The sequence below is a fragment of the Pyxicephalus adspersus genome, chromosome 3 (assembly GCF_032062135.1).
Source record: "Pyxicephalus adspersus chromosome 3, UCB_Pads_2.0, whole genome shotgun sequence".
Lineage (NCBI taxonomy): Eukaryota > Metazoa > Chordata > Amphibia > Anura > Pyxicephalidae > Pyxicephalus > Pyxicephalus adspersus.
The window spans coordinates 84,643,824-84,662,224 of record NC_092860.1 but is presented as its reverse complement, the minus strand read 5'-3'; the positions used below and the strand labels follow the sequence as shown (position 1 = coordinate 84,662,224).

At 37.4% G+C, this 18,401-nt stretch overlaps 1 protein-coding gene across 1 annotated transcript in view; it reads left to right on the top strand.

The window, feature by feature from the left end:
- The first annotated feature begins 1,419 nt into the window (after positions 1-1,419).
- The window catches only part of LOC140326701 (uncharacterized), a 49,824-nt gene continuing 32,842 nt past the window's right edge, over positions 1,420-18,401 (top strand). Inside the window, exon 1 of the mRNA XM_072405548.1 lies at positions 1,420-1,663. Coding sequence (XP_072261649.1) covers positions 1,603-1,663 — 61 coding nt within the window. The 5' untranslated portion in view covers positions 1,420-1,602. The remainder of the gene's footprint in view (positions 1,664-18,401) is intronic.

The window sequence follows — 18,401 nt, the reverse complement described above, 5'->3', positions numbered from 1 at the left end:
GTTTAACATACATGTCTCACTCTTCATGTCTCATTTTATCTCTATAGCCATGTCTCCCCTTACTTAACATCTTCAATTAGAATGTATTTATACTGTGCTGTTGTGAACTGATATGGAAGCATTGTGGATTTGCAGTTAGGCTTAAACTGGCTGATATCATTGCAGTTCTGAATAAGATATGCCCTTGCTGAGTAAAATAACTGTTGTTGTAGTTTGATATCATTTGCTATGATGTCCTTGTGTAATGTGCTACAATATCTTTATTTATATACTATTGCAAAATGTATGTATATACTGTAGTGTATACTGTGATGTATAATGTATGTATACTGTGCAGTGAGTGCTAGTGAGTGGGCATTGGGTGCAGGTGAGTTATATACAAAGGGTGCAAACAACCTGTGTGCAGGTCTGCAAATGAGTTGTATCAGAAGGGTACAGAGGAGCTGTGTGCAGGGGTTCAAGTAAGCCACATACAAAGGGTACAAACAAACTGTTCAAGTGAAGTAGGAGCAAATCTGCTGTATACAAATGGTGCAGATGAGCTGTGTACAGATGGGTGGTATACAAAGGGTACAGGCAAGCTGCACTCAGGGGGTGCAAATAAGCTGTGCGCAAGGGGGGCAGATGAACTATGTTCTGCAGGTGTAGGTGAGTCATGGGTATAAGAAATGTGATATAATGTACAAAGTGTGTGGAAAAAAAGTCAATTCCACCGCCAAATATGCACCGCCATATTTGTCACTGCCACTGCCGGTGAAATACATGAATTGTCTTTAGTAGGAACTAATTTGATAACCTGTGTGATATAAATGTCAACCATTAAGATCAATTGATCCTACTGCACTGAAATTGAAAAAGTTCTGGTTATACATTCACTCCTAGGGTAACAGAAGACTCGTCTACTTGAACATAGTGAAGAACAGTCATCAGGGTTCTAATAGACCCCTGATGTCTTCTTGAAGAGAACCTGTCTCTTACATTTAGCAATCACATATTAGCTCATCAATAGTGAATTAATAAAATTTATTTTTTACACCCCTGGGTGTATTACCTTTTACTTAAATATAGATAAAACAGTTAGAAATTGCAGCCTTTATGTTCTACATTTCCATCAAAAAATAATGTTTGTAGTTATTATTTATTAAGACACAAATGTGCATTTTTATGTGTGCAAAAAAGTAAAAAGAAAATGCTTCAGCAGAAAATTGGTTTATTTCTATTTGTAAACAGATCGTGGATTTTAGGACTAATATCCTGAGAAGTAAAGAGAAAACCTGATGATCAAATGATCATATAAGCATGCTGGGACCTTGGATGGGACATTGGCACAGGTGACACATGCACCGAGCATGACATTCAGCACATCGTCCAGCAGGGGTCGCCCTGTGGTCAGTGTCACCCAGCTGATAAGAGGCGGAGGGGTGTCACGGTAGCTCCCGGGAGGAAGCATGGAAAGTGAGCGATCGGAGGCTGTGCAATAGACGGTGTGTGCCCTGCCTCACTGACACCTGCACCCCGTGCAGCCAGGACTCCGTGCATTGTACGAAGGATCGTCATAGATCTGTCATAGATCGCCCCATTCCGCAGGATAGCTCGAGGAGTATGACCATACACCAGAGGATGGCTTATTGGACTGTGATAGCCTGCTTGCTGCTGTGCCCAGGTAATGTTCAGTGTCCAGGTAATGTGTCCAGGTAATGTGCTGTGCCCAGGTAATGTGTCCAGGTAATGTGCTGTGCCCAGGTAATGTGTCCAGGTAATGTGCTGTGCCCAGGTAATGTGCTGTGCCCAGGTAATGTGCTGTGTCTAGGTAATATGCTGTGTGTGTTGTCACTTGTTGTGGTGTGGAGTGAAGGGGACAGGTGGTCAGTGTCTGCTGTGTATGGGGCACATGGGAGCCTGGAGATGAGGTACACTGATCACTTGCTCAGGGGATTTATGGAAAACCAACAAGACCTAACATTTATTTATATTCATAAAGAATAACAAATAATAAACATAACACACACACACATAATAATAATAAGGAATAAATAATAATATACATAAAACATAAATAATAATAATAAAAAAGAATAAATAATAATAATAAACATAAAGGATAATAATAAAGCAGGCAGTGCAGTGACTTTGTATATGGATCCATTACTACCGGCTGGTATCATTCACTTTCAATTTGTTAAAGACAATATAGGAATGGACTCTGAAATGTTTATGTATGACTGTTCTAACATTCTTATTTGTAAAATGTAGGACACTAAATATTTATATAGGACCTGGCTGGTTTTAGGCAGTTGCCCTGAGCTTTTGCATGGCCCCAACTAAGTGAAGGGTACAAAGCCAGAGTGCTAGAGACATGGCCCCCCCTTCATATTTTGCATATGAGTTATGTGGATGTACCTCTGAATCAGGCCTAACCTCAGGGAAGGGGTAAGGGGTACTTCTGTACTAGGCTCCTATCAAAAGAACATGACTTATACATTGGGGTCCAGAATGTTTAACTAGTATAGGGCCCAGAAGTTTCTGATGGCAGCCATGCCCTGACTATTGTTGGCACATGTTGTTTTAAAGTGTATAAATATTATTCTATTCACATTTGTGCGTGCCCTGGTGATATGAAAATTTTATTATACTTTAATTAAACTTTGAAAGTGTGGTGTGCGTGGGGTGGGGGTCCAAATAACTTTTCACAACAGTTAAAAAAAACAAAATATACAAAGCAGAGGTAAATGAAATTACAAATGTTTCATAGTTATCAGACTATATAGACCACTAAATGCACATCTAGATTTTTCTTATACCTTTGGACCAGGCTTTGCTCAGTTGTCCTTGTGAGGGCCAAGCTTAACCTTTACAGGAAAAGTTACAATTTAAAATAAATTCAGCTCAATATTTCCTATATTGTTTTATGTTGAGTTTGATGGTAGCTGATATGTGGCTTCAGATACAGCATTATGCAGCAGATGAATATAAATCCTATATATAACACAATATAGTTTGGTGTATATGAACTCCGGTAACAAACCACTTCATTGGTGTCTTTATTACTATTTATGGGGGTTCAGTCACTCATTGCCAGACTACATTGACAATTTTTCCACCATTGTAGATCATGTGAAAAGTTATGTCGGATGCGTCATGGATTATACAAATCTTTGATCTTTGCTCTCAGTTGCGCCCGGTCATTACAACTGATTGTGTAATACTAGTCTCTAATTCTGTAAGACTGGGCATACATGGGTTGATTTCCCCTTGTGATTGTTTCATCGAATAGAATGCAAATTCATTCTATATTTCTGAATTCCAATGATCATTATCAAGAGTACGATATAAAGACCCCTCAATCAGATTGTAAAATTTTTGTTGGTTTTTAATGTATTTGATGAGTTTTTGAGATATCTCTATTGTTTTATGATTGATCGAAATTTTTGGTATTTACATATATTTTTGGAATCTTTATAATTCGAGGAAATGATCAAAATATTGATTTGCATTACAGTCATTTGTGGTGAATGGTAGTACAATTGCTTGGTTTTCGGTTGACTGCCTGCATTTACATTAAACAAGTGGATCAAACTAGGAGTTGATCAAACTATAGTCAATCTAGATCTGGCTGGCTTAGTAGTAATATCCAAGAACTGCAGACAATGCAACTTGCCATCCCCTCATTTGTATAATACATGATACTGAAACTAAATGGGAGCAATTCCAGTTTTCCATACATGCCTTAACAAAGACCCAGGGATGTCATTACTGGGTCTCTGTACTTTGCTATACAATGCAGGTGGCTTATAGCTGGCAGAAGAGGCCACAATGGCTTCTTAAAAACATGCCAGCCTAACATCACCCTTACTATATACTCATCTTAACGGTCCGGTGCCCTGTTGCCATAATGGTACATGCCAATCTGAAGAAATAGGTGTTCCTAGGTGGGCTTCATTGGCATACACCATGTCCTAGGAAAAGCTCACATGTGCAGCTGAGTCTCTAGGGTTGAAATAACTGAGTTCCAATGAATGAAAAAGGTACGACAGGGACAGTTTGGCTGGGTAGAAGTTTGTTATGCCGTTAGGGAGTGTTTTGTAGCTTTCCTGCACACCTAATCAAACAAGAAGAAATGAAACTGATTGTGAGTCTGATTCACTATAAAACCACAACTTTGTCCAATAATTCCCCCTCCTTCTGCTCAGAGGTGACAATATAAAACATGTTCCTAAGCACATGTGAAATGGGTATCTGTGAAAACATGTCACCAATACATCTGTCATAAACATATCCAAGCAAGCAGCTGTTCTGGATTGCAGGTGCAGAGGATTTGAACCCACAGCCGTGCAAATCCCTTGTTAAATGAGACAAAACATCATTTAGGCCAAGTTCTCACTGTGGTGTGTACCGCTTGTCCGGTCATTGCTTGTGATGAGAAGAACCTCTATATAGAATTCTGGAACTTTGTAGTTGATGTGGTAAACTGCACAGCAACGCTACTGTGAGCGAAAATATAACTGAATGGATGAACCCGTGCGTTCCAATGTAACCTTTTTTAGGAGGCAGCTAAATTTGGGTATCTGCAGTTGTAATGCTTGAAATATAATGCTAGACTGAATTTAGCCTTACACTTGTCTGATAAGTCCTGCACTGAATTTATTATTGGTATCAAGAAATAAGGCTGAACTGTAGGCAGATATAAAAGACAATCTGTATTTATTAAAGTTTATAACTTTTTTTGGTAAAGATAGAATAGGTTAGAATTAAAACCATGTAGGGTTTTACTGTTATCCAGGTGATTTTCCTTTACTTTTTGTCCTGCTGACAGATACATACAAAAACTGGTTCCTTGGGCATATATGAAGTGGAGGCCCCAAATGCACAGTGTTCCAGTTCTATGCACCCCTTCCATTCTGTCAACTGGGACCCTGGACATTTGCCTAGTTTGCCTCACCTTAAATCCAGCCCTGCATGCTTTCAGTGGTTTAACCAGACAGGACGTAAAGTAAAAGCAAGAACAGAGGCATCAACAGAAATAAAAAATCTAAACCTTTCCTACTCTACTTTTAAAAGTAAAAAAAGGCATTTACATTTTCACTGTTGAATAAATCATCTTGTCCAGTAAAAACGTTTTTTCTGATGGTGCTCTACATAGTAGTAAACACCCAATAGATGTTTTACCTCATTTCTTTTTTAAAAAAATCCAAAAACAAAAAGCATTTGGCTTGGTGTATATTTTAACACATGCTTTATCTGCAGGCAGTATGTGAATCTGGATTTGATCTGATTACAGTCCATATAAAGTTAGGTTTAGACTGGAGAGGAAAAAACACTGCATGGAGCACACTGATTGGAGGAGAGAGTGACAAAGCTCATCAGTCTGCTGATTTTCCATTTACTGTTCAGTTATAGAATGGGTTTAAGTAGAAGATCTAAAAGCTTTACTGCACTGAAGCTGGGAACAAAATCATGTTTTCCTATCCTGCCAGGCAAGGTTGTGTTTTGCACCAGAATAGTGTAGATCTCAAGCTGGAATATTACATTTCCTTTTCCAGTTTTCTTTAAATCAAAAATTCGGAGAATTAAAATATGTATGATTTAATCTAGCCAGTACTCATTGAAGAAAATATAGCAGACATGCACTTTTGTAACTATATTATGCTTTATGTTGAGGTTTTTGCTCAATAGCTGTCAGTTTTCAGTATTGGGTTTCTTTTAATGAATGACCTATTATATTATATTACAGTTTTTTTATTGTTTGATGCATTCTTTACATACAAAGAACAGGGAAGAATGGTATACCAATGCAATGCATGAACTACACAAGCATTTATATTCACTGGTCTGTATAGTTTCCCAATAAATGTTAACATTTTATTACATCAATTTATATTTTCATCAAGGTAATAGGACCAGAAATCAGCAGTCAGAATGCCTCATAGACAAACCACAGGCATGAGTTTGCTATTTCAGATAAAAAGCTACTGTTCCCTGGTTCATTAAAATGTCAGCTGTCACATAAATTGAAATTAGACTGACTCATTGTTTAATCTCATGGCATTTATTCCTCACTGTTAACATTTTGATTGTGGATATGGGTGTAAAAACTACTGTGTCATTGCTTTATAGATGTTGGTGAAGCTGTACAAATGTAGGCAAACTTTTTGACACCGGGAAATAATGTTTTAAAGAAAGCAATGTATCTGACATATTTGCATTATACACTTTTCAGACCCACAGTGAGCAACAGCGTTCTGCCGGGGACTCAACTTTTCCCATTCAAGTCAATGGGCCTGACTTATGAAAGCTCTCCAACCCTGGGGAGGATACACTTTCGGCAGTGATCCAGCAAACCTGAAATTGATTTCTTAAGTCATTTGCTTTTTATTAGCAAATATTTTAAATCCTGCATCATTGCTGAATCACCCAGCTTCACTGATGAAAGTGTATCGTCTCCAGCCTTGGAGATCTTTAATGAATCAGGCCAATGGGAGACCTTGGGAACCATTTTTTGCACGTGGCTGCCCCAGATCTTGGTGTGGTCCTAAGACAGATCACTTAAGGGTATGCAGTTGTTGTTTGAAGATTTACACTGCAAAAAGAATTTGCCACTCCCAGGTGCACATCAGCAGTTTGCTATTTCCCTGGCAACAAAAACCTGTATGGTTTCATGTGGGAAGTTTTTTAGGGGTCAATTTATAAATGTTTTTACCAAAGGTTAATCCTACTTTTACCCCAATTTTACACACTGGTTTTATTTAGAAAATGTGTGAATTACCTTTTTCTCATGTTGTATTTTCTATCTATTGTAAAATATGTGTGCATTTTGGGTTAAAGTGTAAAAAATATATAAATTGATTCCTTAATGTAGTTGGTCTTACTATGAACTGTAGACTCCATATATTTTAATCTTTATATTGATGACTTTGTAAATCCTCAGAGCTTGGGGAGTGGTGACCTTGCTAAGAACAGGGATAATATAGACAGGCTTCTATGTTACAGAAAATACAGTATACTAGGTAAAGCACCATCCAGCTCAAGTTTGGACCAGGCCTTCAGAAGATCTTCAGGTTGTACCATATCTATTTCTGTTGTCATCATAACTAGACCATAGGAAAGCATTACATGCCACTAAGACTGATATTAAATCAGATCCTGTACTTCCTTTGTGATGAAGGTTGATTGTGAGCCTGAAATCAGCCCATGAGAACATCCTTTAAATGATTAGTTTGGGACAGTTTTAGATACAGACTAAGTTTAGATACATACAGTAATGTAATGTATTTCCTGTAAAACCTGTCTAACAAAACAGGGTAGGTATGGTATAACATTTCTCTTCCCTATCCTCTAGTATCGGATTTGTTAGGCAGCAGGAAAATGATATATATATATATAAGTATATCATGATTGCACCGACAGTATACCTGTATACTTCCATGGGCTATGGGGTGTAATCTTCAGTGTTATTCTGCCTGCTCTGCAGACCTGGAGGCTAGCTGACGATTGTTTATCCACTGAGAAATAGGTTATCTACGTCATTCTTACGTTGTTTACTTTAAGAACCCCACAGACACTTTACAAGAAACATCTAAAAATAGCTTGTCCAAGCCGTCACTTGATAACGAGTTGTTACTTAACTGGATCATGTCAGCGGGTGCTTGCCATGCCTGCTATGTAATATCAACCGGTAAATGGAAAACGAGGAATGATCACTATTTATCAGTGACATTTACTCTATTATGTTTTCTGTTTACCATCACTCCCCTTATTGACAACCACCAGGATGTTTTTTTTAACTAACCTTTCTTTTTAGGATAGTTGTATAAGGGTATTGCCCTTACTACATTAGCTTTTTAGTTCTTTATATAGTACAAAGAGCAGTAATATGCTTGTTCCCAGTGTCAGGTGTCACAGAAATAGAAAAAAACAATGAAAGACACATTCTGCTTTGCTGCATCATATATTGAATGGTAATTCTTTCTTTAATAATACATAATTGCACTTATAACATTCCTTAGTTCTATTAAAGAACCACTCTATATAAATCATTTCAGTTTCTGGAAGATACTGGAGTTACCACCTGGGAGTTGCTGAACATTTCTACAGCACTGTAATGGTTAGAACCTGGGTCGGTGTACCTTCTGTGGTCATCCTAAGAGGGTTCTCACTACCTAGTTTTATAAAATGAAGTATTTGGCAGTGTCTGTTGGAATACACAAGGGGAAACCCAAAACTTCCAGGTGGATGGATCATACTTGGAAACTGCAGCAGATAGAGTTTGCTGTTGGAACTTCCAAGACATTCGAGAAACCAGAGTTTGACCTGGCTTACCCAACTCCATCTGTAACTAAGTAACTGCTGGGTTAGTTGTTAAAGTTTAAATAAAATAATTTGCATATATTACCTTTATTCTTTTTTCTTTTTCTGTTGTCCTGTGAACTTTGGAACATCAAGGAACCAGCCAAATCAAATTCTTTACTATTTCTTAACAGCCATTTCCAGACATGGGCATGTCAGTATATTGAATTATTCTCAGAAAAAATGATGTTTGGTTTTGCTTTAGATGTTTATTCTCACTTGGCTAGCTCACAGTTGGCCTGTACAAATGGGAAATATATTCAAAGCAAGATTTTGGGAAGGCCTCACTTATATTGTACCCTCATACCCTGTGTACAGGCACTTTAATTAGTAATTTGTCATTGTTCCAGTGATGAATGTTTTGATAAGTTCCCAGTTGTCCAAGCTTTATACTTTGGCATGGCTCATTTATTACTATTGGTAAGCTGTACTCCAGGGAGTGCTACCATTTTGACACAATCATGGTAAAGGATAACATAAAGATGCAATGTTACCCTTTGGTGGGTATCCTGTTCTGTATAATCTGTATAGATGAGCACTGGCATCATCTCTTAGATTGTAAGCTCTTCGAGGCAGGGTCTTCTCCTCCTGTGTCACTGTCCGTATTTGTCTGTCATTTGCAAGCCCTATTTAATGTACATCGCTGTGTAATATGTTGGCGCTGTTTATTATTAATTCCTGTGTGTAGTGATCAAAGCCTTCCAGGGCCGATTGTCTCCTTCGATTAGAAAGAAACTACTAATCCTTTTTAGAGAAAAAGTTAAAAACTTTTTTTTTGTCTCCTTCGATTAGAAAGAAACTACTAATCCTTTTTAGACAAAAAGTTAAAAACTTTTTTTTAAAAACTGGCAAACCTTGTTAGCACTAGGTCACTTGTATATAAAACACCTTGATTGCAGATACCTACCTTCTGATAGCACATTTCTTAAAAAGCCTTCTATTTACTGCTCATCATCTTAAGCAAGCATTCATAAACTATTGGGTATTTGAATAACCTGCTCCTTATGATTGTATCCACCAGCTTACACATCACTACAGTAAGTAAATTATCACAATACAAGGTTAATTCACTTAGTTTAGTAAATGAGGTGATGCTCTGCTGACTTTTGCCACCCAAAATTATGCAAGAAAAAAATCATGCTTTTTACTTTTCCATGCATGCTAATGACTATTCTCTGCAAAATGTCACTACCATCACTAAACACTCTTACTGAGTGATAATTCTAGGTGAACATCCTAAACTCCTTTTAGTAAATTAACCCCAATATGCAAAGCAGAAAGTGCTGCATTCTCAGCGGGATCAATAGGTATTTATGTGTACTTGGAGTGATTTTAAGAGTAAACCTGCCTTTATTAATATCTAGAGAGAAAGAGAGAGATAAAGATATCTAAATTGAACTGTAACTGCTTGTATTTGTGTGTTATATTTTGTGCTTAGTAATGTATTTTGGTGTAGATCAGAACATGTGATTTGAATGCAGATCTAGTCATGTCCAGATGACAGTATATTGTCAGTGCGTATCAGCAAACATTAGCAGTTTTAGTTTTTCAAGGGAAATAGTTGGATGAATACCTGGCAATTGCTGGAGGAACCCTGGCATTCTACAGAACCCTGGCTGAGAATGGTTGGTCTAGACCTTTTAGGAAATGCTTCCTTCCATCCAATCTTTCAGTTGTTTTATGTTTTAAAAAGTTTTTTAATACTAACTCCTTGTGCTCCACGTAACTAGGGGCAGGGGTATGCTCTTTTGCCTATATACTTTGTGTGCCTTGTCCCTTTTTCTCATCCTATTACTGTGTGCTTTACCTGCCCTTCTGTAAATGTCAAGCACCTGAAGTCTCTTGGTGTGAGCTTTCATGTTCTGGGAATATCTGAGGATGAATTTGCTTGTGTTTGTACAGAAAACATAGGTTTTCGTGCATTCAGAGTTAGGTATCATGTACACAAATACAGTTTACAGAATGACGAGAGGTCCTGGAAAGAGGTGATCATGCGTGGTATTGTTAAAATATTTGCTCACTGCCAAAAGCCAAGCAGAAGGATTAAAAAGTCAAATATATTATTCAGCAGGGATTAGCAGAGCACATATCAACAAACAACAGTTTTGCAAAAATACATTTGAAGTATCCGTATTTAATGAGTGATACATATGTATTGTAATAAAGCTGACCTATCCCCAAAATTTTTACTGTACATAAAAAGGTAGATAACCCTTTTATATAAGGCGAAAGTGATCTTTAATTACTTTTTCTTTAAAGGGTGGAGACCCTCTCCTTTAGTCTTTACCACTGTGGCGGTAAAGACTGAATGGAAGCGCGGGCCTCCTGGGATACCTACTTCACGTATCCCAGGAGGCTTCTGGCTGCTACTTCTACACATGCATGATCTCAGCATGTGCAGAGGGGGCTCAGCAGGCTATGTCACCCAATTTTGCACCTACGCAGTTTGAGATCAGGTGACGTAACCAGAAGAAGGAGACAGACGAAGATGGTGGTGCCTGGAGCTTCCTCCGCGCCGGGACAAAGGAGGATTCCAGGACGGCACGGGACCCAACTGAGGAAACTCCGGAGGGATCTGCGGAAGTATGGTTTTTTTTTTTTAAAGTTTAGTTTCACTTTAATGTGTGTGTGTATATATGTATTTATGTATATGGCCACCCAACCCTGGGCCTTTACATTGTGCAACTAATTTCTGTTAAACCATTAAAATCTACATTGCTTTAATATTCAAAAAACTGCCCATAACACAGCATGTCACTGGTGTCTGGGCCAATCATACTGTATAACTGACAGACCTGTCATACACCTGCACTCGGGGAAACACATGTACAATGCATTGCTGTGCCAATGTAAACAAAAATGCTTGAGCTTTCATGCAAATAAACTGTCTGCCTTACCATATTGCGTTATAGAACACAGCAAAATGCTATAAGAGAATGGGTCTTTAAAGCAGAACTAAACCCAAAAATTAAAAAAATGGAATGGCTGGTGTTGCCTCTTCTGCAGTACCATAACCTTAGTGGTCTAATAGCAATAATTTAATTGCATTCACATGTCCTTGCTCCACTGTGGCCATTGTCATCCTGATCTTCCTACTGGAGTCGAGTATTTGGCAACCTTTTTTTGCCGGCCGGGTTGATCTAACTCCTGTGCAGGTGCGCAGGAGTTCAATTAGTCCAGCCAAATGCAGAGGAAGCTGAGATTCAACGGGTACTCCAGCATTCCTTCATGCACAGCTCAGTGTTTTTTTGACAGATGAAAACAGCAATCAGACAGGAAAGACCTGTCTGTTTGCTCATTGTCAAAGTGGAACTTTAGCATTGCTTTAAACTTTTGTTCTTGAAAAAGAAAAAATGTGACTAGATTAATAATGTAACCATGCATTGTAATAATACATTATATTCTGTTTTCTTGGGGACATTTTTTGTTAATATTTGGCAAAAAAACAGTGTAAATTAGTGTTTATCTGTTGAACACATTCACATCTGTAGTTCCTATATATGAGGTTGCAGAGTGCATGTCAGCAATTGCATTAATTAGCTTGTCCCACTTTCTGCAGTGGTTGGCAAGCTTTTGTAGTGGTTTATATCTACAAGGTGCTGGATGCTGCAGGCACATTGTGCAGTGACACAAACATCCTGCCTGCTGTACAGCAGTGAAAACTATTAGGTCTTGACATCTCAGTGAATCTGCTGACATTATGTCTGTATGTTCTCTTTTGGGAATAATATATGAATTAAGGCCTGCTTTTTATGTTAGTGAGTTATGTGCCTGTTACTTTTGCTGCTCCACTCACCAAATCATCTATCTATATTGAATTGATGCCATCAGCTCAAAACTGGCAGTTGGGAAATTATGCTCAATATAATATCAAGGAAGTAAAAAAGCTGTACAGGGAGGATTTTGCAATCAGCAAGATGAAATTAGTTTCTTGCCGGCAGTTTCTACAGTAGAAAGAGTTCTGAGGGACTGATGATAATTCATTATAGCAATCACATGTTCTTTATTCAGAGACTTTCCCTCTATGGAAACCAAATCCCTGTTTCCCCTTGCCCTTAAACATCCATCTGTTTTGTCTGATGTACCTACAGACAAATAAAGAAACTTTATAAAGTGTTTATTCCATTCTCATTTTTTTAGCAAACCTTTAAAGCCTAATATTTTATTCCTCAAAAGTTCATCCATGTTGGGGATGCTGGTATCAACTTTTGCCCTAAAGTGTACCTAAACTCACCACCTACTTTATTATGTATAGTATGTGTATTATATATGAGTATGTTCCTATCTTTTTATTTGTCCCTAGATGCTTCTATTCATCTGTTTTGGTGGTTGATTTAGTCTGAACCAATAAGTCAGGAAATTATTCTCCGCACCCAGCCCTTGGTAATCATTTCCCGCTTCCAGCCTTATATTCATGAAAGTTGTAAGAAAGGAGCCACGGGGAATTCGGGTGGGTACTGGTTCCAAGTATTTGGAGAATAACAGAAGCTTTTTTCCTTGTTTCTCAATTCAGATTAGCTTTGGAGTTCATTTAAAGGCTCATTTATGACACTCTAAACAAGTCCCAAAAATAGTTACTATGTTACCAAGCCTCATAATGCAAATTAAACTTTTTTTTTACCTTTTCTGACTAACCCAAATCCTCATTCATATGTGTCTCACCTCCTCATGTGGCCAAACACTACAGCACACCGTGGGAGGGTTTCAATAACAGGGACTATGCTGTCCATCCAGAAAGAAGTGGCTGGGACTAGATGTGGCATTTACTGATTGACGCGTTTCAGGTTGATACATCAACAGGGACATCATTTTATGTTGCAAGGCACTGTACAACCTTTATTAAAGTGGCAACTATTGATGAATAATTGCAGCACGGTGGCTCAGAGGTTGGCACTCTGGCCTTTGCAGCGCTAGGTCCCAGGTTCAAATCTTGGCCAAGACACCATCTGCATGGAGTTTGCAGGTTTTACCCATGTTTATTGGCTTTCCCCCAAAATTGACTGTATTAAAAAAGATTACCATACATAAAGACATTAACATATGACTGCGGTAGGGACATTAGATTGTGAGCCCCTTTGAGGGACAGTTAGTGACATGACTATGGACTTTGTGTTGTATACAAAGTCCATAGTCATGTCTATGGACTTTGTATATGTGCTGCGTAATATGTCAGCACTATATTAATACTGTATATTAACATCAATAACCAATCACATGTGACTTTTACTTTAAGGCTTAAAAGGTATTTGTGGTTTGTGCAGGTCATTTTTATTCGGGGACCATAGATCTACTTATGCCTTTGGTATTGATTCCAAGCAGACCGTACTAATAATATTCAAACATTTAGGTGTATGGCTATAAAAGATCTAGTTTCTCAGTAGCAAGCTGGGTTGGGTGATAGGAGGAAATTACAAGTCTGCTATGTCATCTGAAATTGATAAAAAACAACCACTTTTGGAGTGGCTTGTGATGTTTATGGTTATAGTATAGTTGCCTGTGCAATGCAGAAATAAATTTGGTGGGCAAAGTTGTTAAAATTTGGTTGTGATAGAAAGGTGAGTAGGGGGGAGCTGGGTTAAGTGGTTGTGAAGACACACAGCTCGCCTGAATTAGAAGAAGTTAATTTTATGATACATGCAAGTGGTAGCTTCAAGGCTATGGAGAAACAAAGGATTTCTATAAAAAAAAGTTAATCAGATGAGTTAACAACAGTAAGCAACATGAGGGCCATATCAGATGGGTGATCTTAACACTGGCAATTTGTTGCCAGCCTTAGAATTGCTTAAAAAGCCTTCTAGTTTCAATGGAGTTGTTCTCTCGCTGACAAGGCCATCCACATCATTGTACTATGGCTATTGTTCATGATTCTGCAAAGTTTAAGGCCAGCAAAGTATCAGTTTCAGAATTGTTTGTATAATGTTCTCCTATATGACTGTTTTTGTCAATGAATCACTAGCCAAAAAGTCAACCATGTGACATGGCCATTATGGCTGCCATATTGGCGCTAAGGCTCAACAGTTAACAGAGGAGGCATTCTTTAGGATTCCCTCTTACTTTGTGACTTTAGTTGTGATAATGTTGATAAGCTAAAATTTGTCCTTGAGAAAGGCAACAGAGGATGAATAATGAATGAAAAGTGATGCATCCATTTGTGATTCCTGTAGTTGATCCCTCATCTGGAAACCTGATATCTGCTGATTTCTCACACTTTACAGCAGATAGAGACACCATCAAATCCACTGCCTACAAGTTACCAAGCATCAGATTACCTGCATTAGCAAAAAATAATAATAACGGAAAATAAAAGTGTTTAATCAGCAGAAATGTATGCACTTTAATTTGCATCATCAGTCTTGAAAATAGCTGCTGGGAAATGAGACCTTAAAACGTTCAATCAAAACAAACTTCAGAGAATTGCTGAATAAACATCTATGTATTTGTGTTTTAATTTTCTTAATGCCTATGTAAAGCTGATCTCACACAGTGGAGGTTATTTATTAAAGGAGAATGGGCTGTACACTTAGCAAAGTGATTCTGCAAAATGTTCTTTTTTTTGTTTGTTTTTAGGGTTTTTTGCACATGGCTAAAAATTATTTGCAAAGTGAACTAATACTTTCTTTGCAAATCAGCCCCAATGTCTTACTTTTTTAGTTTTCCGAAGGTAATCTTGCTTTTACAATTTATGCACCACCATTATTTTTTTTTTTTTTACTATTCTATTAGTAATTCCATTACTTTGTAATATTCAGAGTATAAGGTCACACTGCAGACGTCAATAAGAAAAAATGAATGGCTTGTTTGCTCTTTGGTAATTTGTTTATTTTCACCATGCAGGGGCACCTCTTTAAATCACACATGTACATAATTCACTTATTTTGGTGATGAAGATTTTAGTGTATTCTGGTTATATCATAGTTAATTTTTCTTCCTCTACACAATTTACCTGTTTGCGTGGGAGTGTTAGCAAGTATTTGTGATGCTCAGCTAAGGTACATCTGACATTTCTCTAATCTTATGCAGAAGATGGAAAGTGTTTGAAAAGGGCTCACTTTACCATGTGCATGATACCATTTGAGTCACAAAGAAGAAAGGACCAGCATGTTCAAAGTGTTTCTGAGAACCAAATTGGAATATATTGCAGCTTTCCAGTCCCTATATGTGGTTGCTGTATTTGTTTACTTTTATTAGGTTTTTTCCTTGGTGTTCCAGCCAACAATATACTTTTTAAGGTTGCTACAGTTACTCCTCCAATGTATCTATTGAAGAACAAAGTAGCCACCCTTAGAAGGTGGTATTAGCAACCTTTGGAGATGGACTGTTTTAGATTGTAATCTCATATGGTTAGGGTCATCTTGTTCCTCTCCTATATCATAGTTTCTACTTGTGTTCTGTATGCAGGCTTGTTATTATCAGCACCCATTAATTTGTACAGGACCACATAATTTGTTTGTGCTCCATTTAGATGATTTTTAAGTGACTAATTGATTAAAACTAACTCTGACTTCACATTTTCTTCTGGGTATGAAGGTATCAATGGTATAATAAGCTGAGCATTTCAAGCACCAGTGAATTTCAAATGTTTAGTCTTAAACCTTTTACTATTACTTTTGCTTTAAAGTTTAGTCTGTTAATAGAAATTTAAAAAGTAAGCTTACTGGAGTTAAGGGGAAATAAAAAGCTATGTTACGGGGGAAAAGGGGGTGGGGGTCTGCATTATATGTGTATTTGTTTGTTACTGTATCTAAACTAAAGGAGGAGCATGTTTTCCCCAGGGGTAAAATGCTCATTTTTAGGACTGAATCATATGTCATTCAGCAAATGAGAACATCACATTTGATACCTGGTATTCTAATAACAATATCCCTAAAAAAGGGTTAAGAATTAGTTGCTATGGAAGGCACCCTTCTAAAATAGTCTTTAAAATAGTAAATAAACATTGACAACGTCTATATTACAGCATCAATCTTTTATATGTATTATACTTTCTCCAAGTCTATATTTAGTTACTGGAGAACAACGATTTTGTCTCAATCAGTTAAAGTGGAAGTAAACCCAAAACTAACCCAATACAAAAAATCACACTTACCTTCAATCCCGCAGATTAGTCTATCTGTTGGGAGGTTTCATGCATCGGGTCCTGCGTCGTCCCGGTATCCATCATCGGCCCGGCACAGAGGGAGTAATAATCTGAATTTAGGTACGCTTTAACATTTTAAGTAGCTGTTTATAAAGTACATAGAACCTTTAATGTTTGCCCCTTTTTCTTTAGTTTAGTTTTTGGGTATACATATCCCAATAATATGAGCCCACTTCTCGTGGTACCTTTTGGCCCAGTAAAGTGATGTCAGCTAACTGCAGTGGCCTTGAGGAAGGACTAGTGCAGGTGCCAGAAGAAAATAGAATTCTGCAATCTGTAACATATTTGGATTGCTATGTATGTGCAAAACTTCTGCCGACACAGCGCTCCTGTCTGAAGGGAGTCTGGACTCATCTCTGACTGAGGCTGAAGGTTGGAGGAGCAGAAGATAGTGGTGGACTGTGGATGGACTACAATGAACACTACAATGAAGCATGAAGACAAGATTCTGAGTAAGGTGAGCAAGTTAAACTAATAGGAGCTAAGCCTGCGGGCTTACAGTGGAGGACATTTTAGGTTTCGGGCACTAAAATGGTAAAAAACAGTCCGAAGTGGTTGTTATGTCTAACCAGATTTTTCAAAGCATCTTGATGTATTCTGATTTTTTATTGTGTAGAACGTTGGAAATTCAATGGCATGCTGTAGCCGTTTAGTGAATAAACTGAAAGTTTGTTGTATTACCTAATAGCCAGTCATAGGATGTCTCCTCTCCACATCTGCACATCCACATGATCACTATGAAATAAACATATCAACATTGCTTTTGGTTTGACAAAAGCACATATCACAATTTAGACTATAAAATATGAGTTTGACGTATGATTCTAAAATTAAGGCAAAATAAGAGTTGGTTTAGTTAATGTTTAAATGTAGTCACATTGTGTAAAGTATATGAGACTTGGGTGTGTGGCTTGTACAAGGCATTAACGTTTATATTTGAAGAAAGAACTGGTTTAGTGATTATTTCTGTACTTTATCACTTTAGCAATATAAGCTGTCAAGGTAGCTTACATGTACATTAGTTTTTGTGAGTCTTGTAAAAGTTAATAAATAGCAAGCACAAAACAGCAATAGTATAACTTAGGTCAAGTCCAAGCACCAGATTAATTTGTTGGTGGACATACATGTATGTCATCTGTTTATTTAGCAGCTTGCCTTGTTTGGCTTTTTACCCTTGTAGGTAGAAAAAGTCTCTGAGAATAGAAAAACCTGGAAAAAAATCATGTAGAATGCTGGTTTTAGAACCTGGCAATGTATGATAATGATAGTAACAATATATAGTAATATTAGTAATATTGACAGCCAATGTCATTCATCCCACATCCTATAAATGCAAGTTATCTTATCCTATAAATCCTATAAATGCATTTATCTGGGATGTTGTTGTATGTATGTAAGGTCCTGTATGGCATTAAGGACCGCTGATAATTGGCAAGAAAAAGTGCTCTGGGGTATCAAAAGAATTGACATACGGTGACTATTGGAAGTTTCAACAGACATGGGGTTTTACAAAACGTGGTTTTGATTGTTAATTTCTGCAAAGTTATTAAGCCAAACAAAACTATGAAAGTATGTGTTAGTGTTGTTTACTGATAATATAGCATTGGTATTTTAAAAGAACATAGAACATTATCAAGAACAGATATAAATAACTGTCTGGAATGTGTAGATACCTGAAGCATAAACATCACTATCTCACTGTTCTTTTCCCATAAATGCCAGATGACAGTCATAAATTCTGAGCCTCTAAAAATAAGAAAAATGGTTCTGACTTTGTACAATTTGGATCATTGTGGGTTGGAATTTATAGGGGGTACAGCAAGTGTGGTAATAGTATGTTATTTATTTTTTTTTGGGGGGGGGGGTACTTCAGCAAAGGCTTATTGTTAATCTGCTGAATTTGGGTAGATTAGATATGTAG